Source organism: Channa argus, chromosome 12 (assembly GCF_033026475.1).
Source record: "Channa argus isolate prfri chromosome 12, Channa argus male v1.0, whole genome shotgun sequence".
Classification (NCBI taxonomy): domain Eukaryota; kingdom Metazoa; phylum Chordata; class Actinopteri; order Anabantiformes; family Channidae; genus Channa; species Channa argus.
Window position 1 is genome coordinate 27,495,505 of NC_090208.1, and position 16,677 is coordinate 27,512,181.

At 39.3% G+C, this 16,677-nt stretch overlaps 1 protein-coding gene across 1 annotated transcript in view; it reads right to left on the bottom strand.

The window, feature by feature from the left end:
- Nucleotides 1–7,712: 7,712 nt before the first annotated feature.
- ache (acetylcholinesterase (Yt blood group)) overlaps nt 7,713–16,677 on the bottom strand; it is a 28,595-nt gene continuing 19,630 nt past the window's right edge. The window contains exons 7-9 of the mRNA XM_067523711.1: nt 15,628–15,820; nt 13,068–13,246; nt 7,713–12,500 (exon numbers count right to left, since the gene is read on the bottom strand). Of these exons, the coding sequence (XP_067379812.1) occupies nt 12,379–12,500; nt 13,068–13,246; nt 15,628–15,820 (494 nt within the window). The 3' untranslated portion in view covers nt 7,713–12,378. The remainder of the gene's footprint in view (nt 12,501–13,067; nt 13,247–15,627; nt 15,821–16,677) is intronic.

Here is a 16,677-nt window from a genome sequence, read left to right on the forward strand (position 1 = left end):
AGTATTTCTGCCAAATGCTTTTTTTTACTCTTTAGGTATGGTGGGATTTTTTTTTTAAGGGTTCAATCATTGTTTTGCTACTCCTCAGCACCACTTCAGCAGTTGCTTTATCTCCTCCTAGCTAAGCTAACTTAGCTAACTTATAAGCTAACTTATTCCACACTGAGATGAGCCTCACCCATGTAATATTATTGTATGAGCCAACGAAGGGTTTCCTCAGTTTAGTTTTTTGTTTTATGTAGTGTGTATTGTGAACTGTACTGTAATGTGTGTTGTGTTATGTTACTGATAGTTTGCCTTTGATGGTTGTCTTTGTAGTTTACCTTTTAAGTTTGTTGTGCGGTTGTCAAGTGAACAATGCAGCGCAAATGGTTTGTGGCAAGAGAGAAACAGTGCTCAGCTACTGATGGGACCTAACTACAAGATGGTGTGGACCACAACAAGGTAGAAGAAAAAGGTTCAGGTGTGGATAAGTGGCCACATCTTAAGGAGTGCAGATACCTCTCATTAATGCTGATATAGGGTTGTTGATTGGAACTAATGTCGCCAGGGCGATGGAACCAGCGGAAGTTATTCCTTGCGTCAACAATGGGCCTTATGCCGTCAGAACTTAATAGGTTGGGCAGTCAATGGGCCACTGAAAGAGGGTGGTTGCAACGGAGCCAGGAATGAAATAATGCAAGTTGTGTCAAATCATATATCCGTTGCCAAGCTGGAAGACCTGTGGAATCAACAGTTTCAGTATGACTTACCTGAGGGTGGTCAAGATGAGGAGAATGAGATGTCTAAGGCAGATCGTCTGTTCATGGAAAGAGTGTCACAGTCTGCTAAATTGGTAGATGGACACTACTGTTTTAATCTCCCATTAAAGGAATAGGACATTAAAATGCCAAACAACCGTGCCGTAGCAGAACAACGTGCTACAACTCTGAAGAGAAAGTTTCTCAGGAATCCCTCATTTAAGATGGATTATAGTACCTTCATGAATGATATGATCACCAAAAAATATGCAGTAAGGGTTCCGGATAAGGACCTTGGCTGCAGTGATGGAAACGTTTGGTATATTCCACATCATGGGTTATACCATCCTAAAAAGCTTAAGCTTTGTGTGGTGTTTGATTGTGGCGCGTCTTATCAGGGAACCTCATTGAATGAGCAGCTCCTTCAAGGACCAAACCTTACCAGTACAATAATTGGAGTTCTGACTATGTTTTATCAAGAGCCTGTGGCATTAGCGGCAGATGTGGAGGCTATGATCCACCAGGTAAAGGTCTCTTCACCCAATGCTGACCTACTCAGATTCCTATGGTCTCTTTACCACAGTTTGAAGATTGTATGTCAGATGGGTGACTTTAAGTTAAACAAGTGGATGAGCAACGATTGGATGGTGTTAGCAGCCATTCCGGAGGAGAGAAGGCGTCAGAAATAATGGATCTGGATTTGGATCAAAATGCACTTCCAATGGAAAGGGTATTGAGCGTGAAATGTTGCATTCAGTCAGATCAATTCCAGTTCAGGGTCTTTAAACAAAGTAAGCCCCACACCAGAAGAGGGATTTTATCCATGTTGAGCTCAGTGTATGATCCACTGGGAATGTTTGCACCTGTGAATTTATAGGAAAATAATGCAGGAGCTTTGTAAAATGAAGTTGAGATGGGATGAGACGGTGCCTGAACACTTTGCCCAAATGTGGTCCAATTGGGTGCAAAGTCTAGAGCAGCTAAATGACTTTGGAATTGAGATGTTTCAGAACGTGTCTGCTCAACTGCATCACTTTGCAGACGCTAGCGAGGATGGCTATGGGACAGTAACATACTTAGTCCAGCGAAACATCAGCAACCAAGCTCACAGTGCCTTTGTGTTGGCATTTAGCAGTGCGTATGGACAAACTGCTAAGGAAGGAGTTGGAGTTTCCACTGGAGGACTCTTTGTATTGGACTGACAGTACAGCGGTGCTAAAATACATCAATAACGAGACATCAGGGTTTCGCTCGTTTGTGGCTAATAGGGTGTCGGTGATTCAGCAGACCCCAGCAGTTTCACAGTGGCACTACGTGAGCTCTCAGCTTAATCCGGTAGATGGTGCATCAAGGGGACAGAACGTGAAAGCCTTTCTACGAAATAAGCTGTGGGTTTCTGGACCTGACTTCCTTATACAAGCGGTCGAGAAGTGGGCAAGAAATCCAGACTTGCAAGAGATTGAAATAGCCGATGCTGAGGTTGAAAAGAAGGGTCACAGTGAATGTTCTCGCAGTTGAAGAAAGCACTGATATAATGCAAAGGTCGATAGAGTACTACTTATCATGGTCCTGCTTAAAGCGGGTTGTAGTGTGGCTTTTGTGGTTGAAGGAAATGCTTCTAACATCGTCCAGAATGAGGATGGAGCTGTTAGGAAATGTCGTTCAAGATATTCAGCTTCAAGGGAAAATGCTGAACTATAAAACAAGAAAAAAGAACCTAGCTGTTGTGGATGAGCTCCAGGAAGCAGAGGTTGAGATAATTTGTCATTTCAAGCAGAAGAGCTTTCCGGATGAAATCTCAGCTCTTCTAAAAAAGGAACCAGTGAAACGGAGCAGCCAGATACATAGACTTAATCCAGGGATTCAGGATGGAATTCTTCATGTAGCCAGACGGCTCAGCTGAGCTGCCAATGCCAGAGGAATCCAAGCACCCTGCTATTTTGGCTAAAGATCATCAGGTATCTCAGCTTATACTGCAGGACCTCCATGAACTGTTAGGCCATGGTGGTTGCAACTATGTCTTGTCCATGTTGCGTCAAAGATACTGGATACCAAATGCAATCTCAGCAATTGGAAACATTCTATCCAGGTGTCCCACCTGTTGAAGATTACATGGAGCCACCGGGCAGCAACAAATGGCAGAGCTCCCACATAGTAGAGTCTTACCTGATGAACCACTGTTTACTAGAGCAGGTGTTGATTGTTTTGGTTCCTTTAGTAATAAACGGGGAAGAACAACTGCAAAAAGGCATGGTGTCATATTCACATGTATGGCTACCGGAGCCGTTCACATAGAGGTGGCAGCATCACGCCTACGCCTTCCGTAGATGAAGACAGGTCCAGTATATTGCAGATCTCTTTTGGAAACGTTGGGCTAAAGAATATCTACCAGAGCTCCAAAGGCAGCAAAAACGGACACATGCAAACCGCTATTTTGTTCCTGGGAAAATTGTGTGGGTTGATTGATGAGTCAGCGCCTCGTAGCTACTGGGTGATTGGCAGGATCATCCACACAATAAAGGATTGGCGAGTTCGATAGACCCATAACCAAGGTCTGTCTTATCCAGGAATCAGAGTGAGACAGTGGTAAAGACTGAAGGATAAACCAAAGGGGGGGTGAGCATGTACAAATCAACTAGGTGATAGATAGTAAACCATATAACTAAACAAACTTACATTGATTAACAGACTGGGAGAAGAGGAACATACAGGGTGCTGAAGAAGAGACAAACAAGTGTTTAAACAAAAACAGACAATAATAGTGACAGAGAACCAAATCTCAATACTAAGAAAGAAGCTAACAAATTAGGATAAGCAGAAACTACATAACACATTTAAACAGAAAAACAAACATAAGACCAAACCTCAGATCAATCAGAGTCCAACTAACAAGTTTCTTCAGAACTAACAAGGGGGAGATATGTATCTCTCCATCGTGCCTCCCCTGCCTGTTCCATCATATCATTAATATTCAATAAACCCAGTTTTGCCTTCCTACTCCTTTGCTGTGCTGCGTTTTCCTGCATCCAAAATAATCCTTATAGTAACACTGATGGAAGGTTCCTCCAAAATTATGTCATCTGGAGGTATTTTCAGCTTGACGTGAAAAGATATTTTAATATATGGAAGTCAAAGGGAAGCTTAATAGTATTTACATGTAAACTAGAAACAAAAGAAGCTAAATCAATGAAGCCCTCCTTTCATAGCACATACCACTGCACTATATAGAAAAGGTACTGGATTGAAACTGCTTTTGATTTTTATATCGCTGCCACAAACTGCTGAACTAATTTTTCACTCAGCAATGCAGCAATTTTATTCTTTGGCCTGTTGTGCGGCGGTTTGCCAGTCTACTAAGTCCTGCATTCACTGTGCAGAAGCGCATACAAAGTGAAAACCCCCGGACCAATTTTACCCTTATAGACATAAACTACTGAATTAATTTTAAAATGCGCCTTCAAATGGAATCATTCAACGCTGTGTCAAAGTCAAACAATAAAACGACCAGTGTTCCAAACGTTTTCTTAACTGAACTTGCCGTTGCCTCCCACTCCAGCTTGGTGCCATGTGCGCAGAAAGGGGCAGGTATAAACCAGAGATATGAGAGTTCTTGGTGTTACTGCACTGAGAACTGGGACAGAGCTGGTCCCTGCTGATTCATACGTTCATTGATTGACCAAAGCGGTTTTGTTGTTATGATGTTCTCCTGTGCAGTGGGATTACATGCAATCATACACTGTGTTTACTTGGATTAACCACATTATATACATACTAACCACATACTCTTATATTATGTTATTGTTAATAGATTTCTGTGGCTCTTTGTTCTTTGCATTTTGAACTTATTTCCAAAACACACAGCAGCACTGGTACACAAAAAGAGACAGGAAGAAAAAAAAGTAAGTAAGTCAAGTACTTTTACTTTTAATACTTTAAGTAAAATATAAATTTTGTACTTACTTTTACTTAAGTAGTCAGTGGGTACAAAGGTTTGTGTATTTGTACTTTTAGTTGAGTACAGTATGCAGATTGTTAATCTAAGAGTGTCTGCACTCATATAACGCTTTTGTACTCAAAGCACTTTAGACTGCATCTTATTAACATTCACAAACCAATGGTGGAGCTGCTATGCAGTTGGCCAACACTCACCGGGAGCAACTAAATTGGGATTCAGTGTCTTGCTCAAGAACACTTCGACACGTGACCAGAATAGCCGGGGATCGAACAAACAAGCCTGGGAATGATGGCCAACTGTTCTACCTCCTACACCACAGTCAAGACCAACATAGGAAGAAGCATTGAAATGTTGACAGAAAGGTCTGTTGAATTTTCTTTACAGCTTTGAAATGCTTCAGGTTAGATATAGTTACTAGACTATGATTTTAGACTGAGGACAAAGTAGGTGCATTTTCTGATGTCGACCTTGACGGAAATGATGGGATTTACATTTATAAACAAATTTCATGTTCTTGTCTTTTTGAAATGGATTGCAATGTGCTGTTGTGTCAAGTTTGGTTCCTATTGGCTTATCTTTCCCCTTAAGCTAAACCCAGGTATATCACCTGAGATGAACTGCTCTGAATGTCACTCCATTTAATTGCTGGGGAAATCAACAGAATCAGTATGTGAACATGGTTCCAGTGATTTCAGGCTAATGAACTTTTGTTCTGTTAGATATAAATAATACATTGAAAGTGTTTAGGCTTAATGATTCTGTGCCAATTAGTTTTATTTCTACAGTACACATGTTGTAGTATAACATTGACAGTAATAGTGACAGTAACAGCATTATAGCAGTATTTGCACTGTATCAGTGCATGATATGCATGAAAATGCATGACTTTGCATTTTCACAAAAGACGGCTTGCAATCTTTAATAAGTGACTCACATGGCAGCTAATATTTAAGGATATGATAAAGCCCATACAGTCAATAGAAATCCTTAAAACAGTTACTCAATTCATACACAAGATGGTGGTATAACCTACTAACATGGAAATGTCAAAACGGACTTAACCCTTTACTGCTGTTTTGTCATTTTGTGTATCCACAGTGGCATAGTTGCTCCCACTGAAGCAGAGATGTTTCTCAGAGATAATGAAGATGGATCAATTTCTAACCTAACAAAGAATAAATCTCCCAATGAAATCTCAATCTCATGTTGCTGCTAGTGTGACATTGCAAACATGTTACCATGCTGCTTTCCTTCCTTTCTCACTTTGCTCTCCTTACAAACACCTGCCCCTTTACCTGCTCCCTTCTCTCTCTCTCTCCCATACTCACCATCTTTCTGTATTGATCTCTTTTTATTTTGTCCCCATCCCAGAGAATAATATTTTAAATGAATAAAGCACACCTTCAAACACACATGTTTTTGGTGCAATTTTCTAAATAAAGCCACAAATCAGATGGTCAGAAGAAAGTGATGTAGTAAACAGGGACCCAACAAACCTACTAAATGTGTATGTACTTGAAGACTTTGAGTGAGATAAGTAGATGTGAAGTTACAGATGGTGGTGGTTATGCAATCTGTTCTATGTCCAGGCAGGAGCTGAGCTCTTGCCTCTGGCCCGGTCAACTCCTCACCTGTCCCTGTTTGTTCCGTCCTTGTTTGTCCTGTCCCTGTTTGTCCTGTCTCTATTTGCCCAGGACCGGTCCAGAGGTCAGGGTCAGCCATCGCTCCACCTGCTCCTGCTCCAACTCCTGCTCTTGAAGCCACGGTCTTCCTGTCAACCAATACCACTTCTGAGCCTCCTCTGGCCTTGGGGCGGGTCGACGCCGCCTCCTCTGTCCCGCGGTCCCGTCCCCGCCTCCTCTGTCCCAAGCGGTCGCCGAGGACTGCGACAGCTTGTCTAGTTCCTGTTCCTGTGGCGGCGCCAAAGTTAGTGGGGAATGACAGCGCCAAGATCCTGTGGGACTTCCAGATACAGACTGATAATGGCCAACCAACCTGACATCAGTTATGGACAAACAGAAGAACAAGGCTGTGGTGGTAGATGTACCAATCCTAACCGATAGCAACATCAGGAAGAAAGAACCCGAGAAGCTCGAGGAATGCCAAGGGCTGAAAGACGAGTTAGAAAAAGATGTGGAAGGTGAAGGCACAAGTGCTACCTGTGGAAATAAGAAAATTGGGGGCTGTGACCCCCAAACTGGGAGAGTGGTTCAAGCAGATTCCAGGAACAACATCTGAGATCTCTGACCAGAAGTGTGCAGTCCTAGGAACAGCTAAGATACTGCGCAAGACCCTGAAGCTCCAAAGGTGACTGTGGTGCAGGAAGGTAGAGCAAGTCATAGTGTCCTTGAGCAAGACACTGAACACCAACTTAGTTGCTACCGGTGAGTGTTGGCCAGCTGCATAACAGCTCCCCCATCGGTGTGTGAGTGTTTTTGTGTGATGGTGAGTGCGATTGAGTAAGATGCAGTGCAAAGCACTTTGAGTGCCAATAGGTAATAATAATTTATGTGACTGTGGACTTTTATTACAGTTGCCTCTAAGACAAGGTCCCCATCCTATTGGTTATGTAGCTCTCAAGATCTACACACTTTAGTGCAAGCCCAATTTGCTCAACTCATCAACCATCAAGTGTTAACAGCCTTTTAAAGAAATCAGACACTTAATTTTAGTTAATGACCTAAAGGGTTTATCTTTTTTAATTTTTTAAAATAGTTTTTTACCAGTGTGATTCTAAGTCAGTTGCATACTGTTGCTCATTTCATGCTCTTCCATAATGTAGTATGTTGTACATTTAGAGCTTTTAGAGACTACTGTATATGAAAATTGAACTAAATTGTTTACTTAAGTGTATACTTAATTCGGGATATCCTGTTACTTTATCTCTTAGTACCTTGTAATTCTTTTTAGCCTCAATCCATAGGGTAAAATCCTAAATCACAAACATTTGAATGATTGTATCCTGCTCTAGATGGAACAGATGACAGTGCATGTTAGGATTCAATAAAATGCCAAGGTGGAGAGAAGCAGCAGGATGTGTTTATTTTATGTTGCTATAGCTTAACCAAGTCAGCATTTGTGATACACAGAGACATACTGGAAAGCTACAGAAGCCTTCAACATTTGCAGTACAAGTGACTGGAACAAACAACAATGAGCCAGAGGACTGATACAAATCAAAAGGATAAATACAAGAAAAATTATTTATGGCACTCATTTTTGTTTATACTCAAAATAATATTGCTCTTAAAACATACCTTATATATAACATATCCGTTTTCATTGTTCTTTCACATCACATAATATTTTCACTGCATTTAAATATCAAATATATTCCTTTATTGTTATATTTATGTTATTGCTAACATCAAAGGTACCTAACAGAGATATATAATTTTAATAATTTGTTTAAAAGTACAAATTTTACAGAAAATAACAGTCTAAGTTAAGTAGGATAAACTGCTTAGTCGATTTCATGACATGCACAAGGATTTGATGGGAGGACAAAGAAGGGAGGTGGGGCTGAAGCAGGGTCACAAGGCATGAGAGAAGCTGGAGGAGCTGTCACTTATGCAGCCAGTCATACATGCATTCTTCACTAGTACAGTGTTTTCAACAACAGGTTCAATCCTATAGTTAATAATATTTTGATCATTTTTAAAGCTAGACTACACTGCTCCAAACCATAAATAGGAGCTTTTCATGCCAACACATATGCTTTACTGGGACAGTCATCAGCCAATCACAGAGCTAATTTAATTCCTTACCAGTCTTGAAATAAAAATGGCAGACGTTAGGACAGGTACAGTGATCATATCAAACACACCAACAGAAAAGACAAATCACTGAAAAGAACATACCCAGGGGAATGGAGAAGGGAGTCCTGTGGAACTCACTGAAGTGAGTCACAATTAGTTTCTTTTTGCATGCCATTCTGTGTTTAATACTCGTTACATACCTGTAACTATATAACTATTACACTAGCAGGTGTTTATAATTGTTTTTTCACATTATTCTCGATGAAGGTGAGGTTTGTGAATGCAGCTCCATGTGCTAGCACAGAGTGCACTGGGAGCTGTGCTGCTTACTGCCTTTGGCTTGCATGTCTAAATGAATGGCATCCAGTACAGTGACCAAAGTGCTACAATTATTTGATTTCACTGCAATTTTGTTGAACTCGTGCACTGGCTCATGAAGCTGTGTTGACAAATGCAAAATGCTGTTTGCAATGGCACCTATTAGTTTGATATCACCTGCTGATAATATGAACCAAGATTTAAAAAGTTATAAAACTGTTGTGAATGGTGTGAAGAAGAGAAGCTTGCAACCTCCTTGGCGTTCCACAGAACGCAGTTACAGTCATATTGAGTAAATGAAAATGTGAATGCCTCCTAGAAAGTACCCAGAGTCTTGAAAGAACATTTTTAGTTAATAACTTTTAAAGACAAAATAGATCTTGATCCCAAAAATCAGAGCTTGAAGTGAGTTATCTGCTCTACATAACACCTATAACACATCAAATGATCCTGTGTATTATTTCTTAATGAGTATGCAGAATTTATGAATGTTGTGAACACAGGATCACAAGACCATGAACTATCTTGTTCCCACCAGGAAATGTGTCCATACAACTTATGGATCTTGTGTAAACAATTTAACTTATGAAGTCAATTATCTTTTTTCAAAGACCTTAACTTGTGTAAACAACATAACTTAACATGTATTAACAGGTATTATCTTGTGTGCAAAATAACCTGTTAACTAAAATATATTGAGTCCGCTAGGTAATAACTTGTGTGTTAACTAGATTGAACAATATAATTACTCGTTAAGTAAAATACCTTGTTCCCAAACGATTACTTGTGTGCACTCTATATGGATGAGCCCAAGGCATCAGTAAAGCAAGTGGCTGCATAATATGGAAGTGTGTCCAAGCCAAACGTTTTGAGTAACCAACTGGTTTTCAAATTTCATAAATCAGCATTTGACAGAGCACAAACTTGAGTTGTCAGAGCATGGTCAGATTTGCACTTCTGACCAGGTATTTGCTTGTTTCTATGTCTGCTCTACCCATTTCCTAAGTGTTTTAGTAGCTTCAGAACACAAAAACTAGAACTAGATCTAATTACTAGTTTTGACTGGCAAAAGTTGCAGCAGGAGACACACTCTACTCTCTTTCAAAGTCAGAGAGTCCACAAATTTTTTTTTTGTGTGCTCTCAAAGATTTTGGAGAGGACATAGATTCCATAGATTAAACCGCCAGAAACCGTGAATGTCACATTGAATGTCATTTGTGCAATTAAAGTACTTCCTGCATTTTTCTACAGTCCTCTAATTGCAAATATGAGTATGAAATTAAACATTTTCAGGTCAACCAATGTAATATAAATATAATTCTTGCATGAAGCGAGTAAAACCTTTGTTGTAATGTAATGAAACTTAATATAAAACGTTTTAGAGTTTTAACTGACAATAAATTGTAGTGACATTTTGAGTAGTTTTAAACCTTGTTTTTATTTTTGGTATTATCTGTGCCAGTTAATGTAAGTAATGTAATGTAGTGTAATACTGCAACACACATGGACACAATTTTCTAAAGGACAAAGGGTAGGAAATTATGTATTTCTCTGACTGTCCTTTCATCTTTCCATCACATCACCACCTCTCCTTGTGCCTCATCCATCTCCCTTCTCTCTCCTCCTATTCTGTTTCTTATCCTTGCCCCATCTCTCTGCATTTCGCCTGCATTTTCTATCCATCTATCATGTTCTGTTGGCTGGCCAGAAGCTGAGCCAGCACTCTGTCATATTATCCTCCTGAGCAAATTACTCAGTCTCCATTAGACTAATGAGAAACCAGCAGGATTGAGGAGGGAGGGAGGGAGGAGGGAGGGGGGAGGGGGGAGGGGGGGTGTTAGGGAATAATGATGCATGAGGACAACAGGAAGATGAGACAGGAGAAAGTTAGATGAGATGGCAAGAGATGTGGAATAAAAAGGGGGATTAAAAGGGGTGAATAGAGGTACATGCATGGCACAACAGTAAGAAGAGGCAGTAAAAGATTAAAGGAAGTGACTATGACATTCAGGATAGTGAGTGGAGGTTGCATACAGATGGAGTGTAGAGAAGATTAGGAGAAGAGAAGATATTAACGTAAGAACAAAACAAAGGGTGAAGGACTGGAAAAAATGGGCAGTGAAACAGATTCAAGCCGACAGAGGAGAATGTGGAGGAATCAGAGGATGGATTAACTGATGGGGAGGAGAAGAGAGTTGTGGACAGCAAGAAAACAAAACATAAAAAGGTAAGAAAAATGTAGATATTAGTAGGAAAAAAGCCAGAATAGAGGGAAAGAGAGACTGCAAAAATAAATTACTGGATGGAGATGAATAAACAGAAGCATGAGTGCCTCTCTCACACACACATACATACACACACACACACAAATGTTAATATGTCACAGATGTAGGCGACATTAAGTGGCTGACATATACACATGCAAGCGCACAAAAAAGAAAAAATACAGATGTCATGACCAAAGTGTTACCCAAGGCCTGAAAGATTCTCATCTCTCCACGGAGCAACTAAAAAAAATAAATAATTTACATTTATTGTAGCAATAGAAATATTATTACAGGTGGGTATTGTTCCATTATAATGGTGCATTCAAATGTAATAGATTTTTTTATTTGAGGTTGGAGAACAATAATCTTATTATTGCTATCACAAAATGGTGCCAAAATCTGAACATTCTAATAATAGAATGTTATTTATAGATAGATGTTATTCACGTGAACCAATAAAACCTAATAAAAAAAGTGTTATAAGTAATTTGAGACTGATAATAGTTTGTTTAATAATCAATACTGAATAAACTTTAGACAACTACTTTGATACCTGATAAACTGTTTTGTCTTTTTTTTAAGCATCCATGCCAAAACTTGATAGTTGGTGATAATAATAATTATGTACTGATTGGTTGGGCTGAATATCATACTGTCCACAGCATAACTGATAGGATCTAACCTATAAACCTATACATCACATTACCCAGCATATAGCTTTTCCAGATGAAATTTTAGAGAATTCATGTCTTGCATATAACACAGGTTATGGCTTTACCAAATGAAAAATCACAGTGAAGCAGAACATGACAGGTAAGGGAATAATTGAAACGGTGGTAATATACAAGAACAAGCCTAAAGGGTCCAAAAAATAAAACCCTGATATGCTAGGAAACAATGAACTGGGAAGAAAGTAGTGTTTGTAACATTAACACAAAGACAAGTGAGTCAAGAGTGAACCGGTAGGGTTGCAGTGTAAAGATCCAAGTTAGAGACTCTAAATCCACACACATATTACACACATACCCGAGGTAATGACACAATTTTGACAAATATTCCAAATTATTCTCCATTATGGCACAAAGTTCCCTTCATAAGCCTAAATTATTTCAACACACACAAATACACACACCTGCACGCACACACACACATTCAGGAAAAACAATGAATAAATAAATAGTATAAATAATATAAATAAAGAACACAGCTTTGCCTGTGTTACTGTATAGGTAAAGACTAAACATAAAAATTTTATACAGTTAGATTTCATTGAGGAGCTAAGGAGGAAAATGGCCATAATCTCATCTTTCTGCTTCCCTTCTCCCTGTTATTCTCAACCCTTAGAGGTCAGTGCAGCGCTCCTGCTTGCTGTAGTGGTCAAACTGGCTCTTCCAGTGCATCATGTAGGAGGACCAGCGGTGGAACTCCACTTTCCACTGACGTTCTGCCTCATCTATGTTGTCTGACAAAGGGAATACAGAGGGTAGAGTAGTTGACAGTTGCACCTTAACTATATTATTTCTACACTGTAGGGCTTTACACCAATTCTTAGATTTTTTTTTGCAAAAATGCAGCAGGTGAAGTGTGTTATTTGTTTTGGCTGGTTACATTTTCAAGACGGTGGTTCTTACTTAATATAAACTACTCTGAAGAAAGACTAAAACATAACATAAGTATGTTGTTCATTTGCTTATTAATTCCAAATATTTCTATTTTACTGTTATTTTGTTTTGGGTTAAGATACCGCTGTAGGTGTTTCAAATTAAAAAGTAAAAGACCCCTGATTGTTAGGTGAAAATCTCTGATCAGTTTAAAAGCCCTATTAAAAAGGCAATGGTAGACATTTTACAATATGCTCAAGGGCTTAGCTATCTTGAAATATTCATCAGCGTGGGATCTAGTGTTGCCTTCATTTATTTATGCCAACCAAAACATCTTTATTTCAGACTTAGCTATCATTAAGATAAATAGATGCCCTTAAAACGTGTGACTGTGCAGGTTTATGCGCAGTGTGTAGAAGAATGTTTACCAGTGATATTGAGAAGGCGTGGCAGGAAGCGGTTCCAGAAAGCACACATCTGGTTCCTGAGACCTTTGTGGATCTTCATTGGTTCAGTGTTGAGGCCAACATGTTTCTGCTCACTGACAGTAAACAAAGGCCAACGCTTCCTGGTATCCACCAACCCATCGTGGTTGACATTAGGATTTCTAACAAGGAGGAGGACAGCAAAGGTTTAATGCCTTGAGAAAACATTTTTTAGTGCTAAACTGCTAAATAATTTGGGGAGTTTATCATTTGTGATACATAATTGTGATACATAATATGTAAACACTCCAACGAAATATTAGTACACAAAGGATAAGGCCAAATAATAAATGTTAATAAAACTTCAGGGATTTCAGATAGCACACAGTTAAAAGCAGACAAAGTTTGGTTTCATGATATGAACCTTCTGAAACTCTTTTTAAGAAGGTTGCAGTAATGCATCTTTCATTTTTTGGCAACTATCATAAAACTGGAGGATGAAGAGGAAAAGAAGAAGAAAAATAGAAGAACGAGGTTTATGTAGTCATGATTTAGCAATTCTAGCTAACAACTAACTGTGGATGATATTGATGATCGGAGCACAACCTCAAAGAATTTACAGTGACAACATTTGTATTATTGGAAAAGAAGGCAGAGAAAATCTAAAGACGTGAAGCAAGAAAGATCAAGAGTCAGAGAGAATTTATCGCTAACTTTTAAACTAACCAGCAGATCTGCTTAAACAACTGGGGGATCAATAATGACGTCTTCACCTCTCCCAAGAAAATTGCTAAAAAGAGGAGGACGGGTAAGATTAAAAAAAAAAGGTACTACAGGAACTGAACTACGTCGGTTTAAACGTAGTGCAGTTTATCTATATATGTCATGACTGTGACTCCGCTCCGTGTTGTCCTGGTGAGCATCATCATCTCTCCCCTACACTCTGCTCTCTCCTCCCTGCTGTGCCACCTAATCAGTCTCTATCCTCTACACCTACCTCCCCTTTATAAGCCCTGGTTACCTGTCTCTCTCTGCCAGATTGTCTTCCTGTTCCTAAGTGAAAGAGCCTGTTTTCTCTGTTACTCCCGATTCCAGAGTATCTTTGCCTTAATTGATGTCCGGGTGTTTTTTGCCGGCTTCTACGTCACCTAGGTGATTCTCTGTTCTGCCCTGGTTCACCTGCCTGTAAACCTTTGTAAGTGACTAGGGTGATTCCGTGTTTCTATGGACTATGTCAATTTGGAACTTCTTTTACAAGATCATCAACAAGACTGGGGATTACTGCTTTATTCTGGATTGTTTTCTCGCACACTTTTGGTTGGTACTTTGTTTGGTTGGGTTGCCATTGCTCACTCTCTCCTCCTCAGATACTCCTCCCCAGCATCTGCTCCACCAGTCACCACAGTCGTACACCTTCCGCAGCCCTGTCTGTCCACTTGTTCCACCAGTGATCAATGGTTGTCTACCAATCTCGCAGTTGAATCCCCAGCTCCTCCGGAATTAGCAAGACATCATATTTCTCCTTCTTGGATTCTTTCCATTGCAATCTAGATTATAATTTGAAACCCTTTTCCTTACATACAAAGACCTTAATGGTCAAGCTCTATCATATCTGAAAAACCTCATAGTACCATATCATCCAATTAGATCACTTCAAACCCAGGATGGTTCCCAGAGTTTCCAAAAGTAGAGTGGGAGGCAGAGCCTTGAGCTATCAAACTCCTCTCCCGAGGAACAAAATATTTTCTTTCCCCAATAAATTAATATTCATGTAATTCATCATTATTTATCCCAGTATACACCGAGAACTGAGCCCTGTGGGGGCTTTTGGTCACAACACTTCTCAAAGTTCCCCCTGGCCGATGTCACTGACCCACACATTTGCCTGTCTTATCCATATTATTCATACATTTCAAATTCATTTCAAATGTGCTTTTGATCTGTAGATAGTGGGTGACAGACATGTATGAAGAGTGTTGTCTGTGGTTGTTTTACATGGTAAAATGTATATGGCACAATCTTGGCACAGAAACTGGCTGAACTCCTATTGATGGCCTGTCTGCTAAAACAACAATTGTTGTTTTTTGGCAGAAAGACTATCTTCCCTCCAGACAGGATGTTGTGTTACTCAGATCAAACACTGGACAGCAACCATATTTACCTACATCAGTGTATAAGCCTGAGCCTTACTGAACATGAGTTAGATGTTTTACATGTGATCTTGTCATGTGACACCTAGGTAGGTAAGAGGTAAGAAGATCTAAACTGCAATTTATTATATTAAGAGGTGCTGTTAATGTTTTGGCCACCCTATTTGAAAAGAATAAGGGGACATAAACATAAACCCACTATGACCTTTATAATAAATATGTAGTATCTATTAGACAATTTTAACTTAAAAACTGGGAAATTATAACCCTGTAAAAGTAAAGTTCACCTTTATAAATTTAAGAGCCTTGAATTAATAAAGATGAAATATTTTGTCTTCTCAGGTAAAATCTCTGCTAATCATTACAAAAAATTGAGTAAATAGCAGATTAATTATTTAAATTGGGATTCTTACCCAGTTCGGGCAAAGTTGGCCCAGTATCTCATCATCCGTCGGCTCAATTTTTCCTCCTCTAAAGTGTAGTTGAGTCTCTTCTCCAGTGGCAACCCAAACACAAACTCAATCTCATAGCCATGGATGACACCCATCCACTCTGGCCAGGCCAGGTTAGATGCTCGGTGGTCAAACAGGTAGAGGTAGACGCCTCCTTGAGGAGCAAAAGAAAAAGTCTTTAATTATAGTCCAAAATCACCACTTTCTGCAGATGCTGTGATACATTAAATATAAAGAGTGAGTTTTATAATGTATACATTTGCATACCAATAAACATGTTGAGTTTTAAAAAGTGATAAAAGTGAAAAGAATTTAAAACAAGCAAACAGACTTTTATAAAATATTTATTTCAACTGCTTCCTCTCATGTAAAACGGTTTACTCACCTTACTAATAGGCATTTTTAACTCCTGGAACTCACTGAAACTAAACTTTACTGAATTGGTTAAGGTTCTGCCTGTCTTTTAAGAAATTTCAGTATCCCTCAGGAGGTAGCACTAAATCAGGTTAAAGGAATCTGGATTCAGCTGCAGTGACAGAGATGCTCTTTACCTAATTGTGAGGCATTTACTTTACTGTAAAAATGTTACACATTGGTAAAGAAAGCTCCAGGTTACGGCAATGTTGTTAAAAACCAGACAAGTACAGGCAGACCGGGTGGGGGATTCTGAGGTTTAAGGCCCAGAAGGTTTCTCAAAAGCCCAAAATCTTTCTCAAAAAACTTCAACTCTGTTTAATTTTGCTCAGTCTTTCTGACTGAGCTGGAGAAACAGTTTATTACTGTGAAAAAAATCTCCATCTTATGGATTCCTCACAAAGTATTTCACTCCCTCCCCTTTCTTTATTGTGTTCACTCTCTTTAGTTCTAACATTTTGCTAAAATAATCAACCTATCATCACCTCAGCATGATTTTGCTTATAAGTCAGTTTTGAGTCACCTTGTAATACTCACTGGTTGTTATCATAGTTTGCAATGTTTGACAAAATTATATTCTTGATGGATAAATCTTCA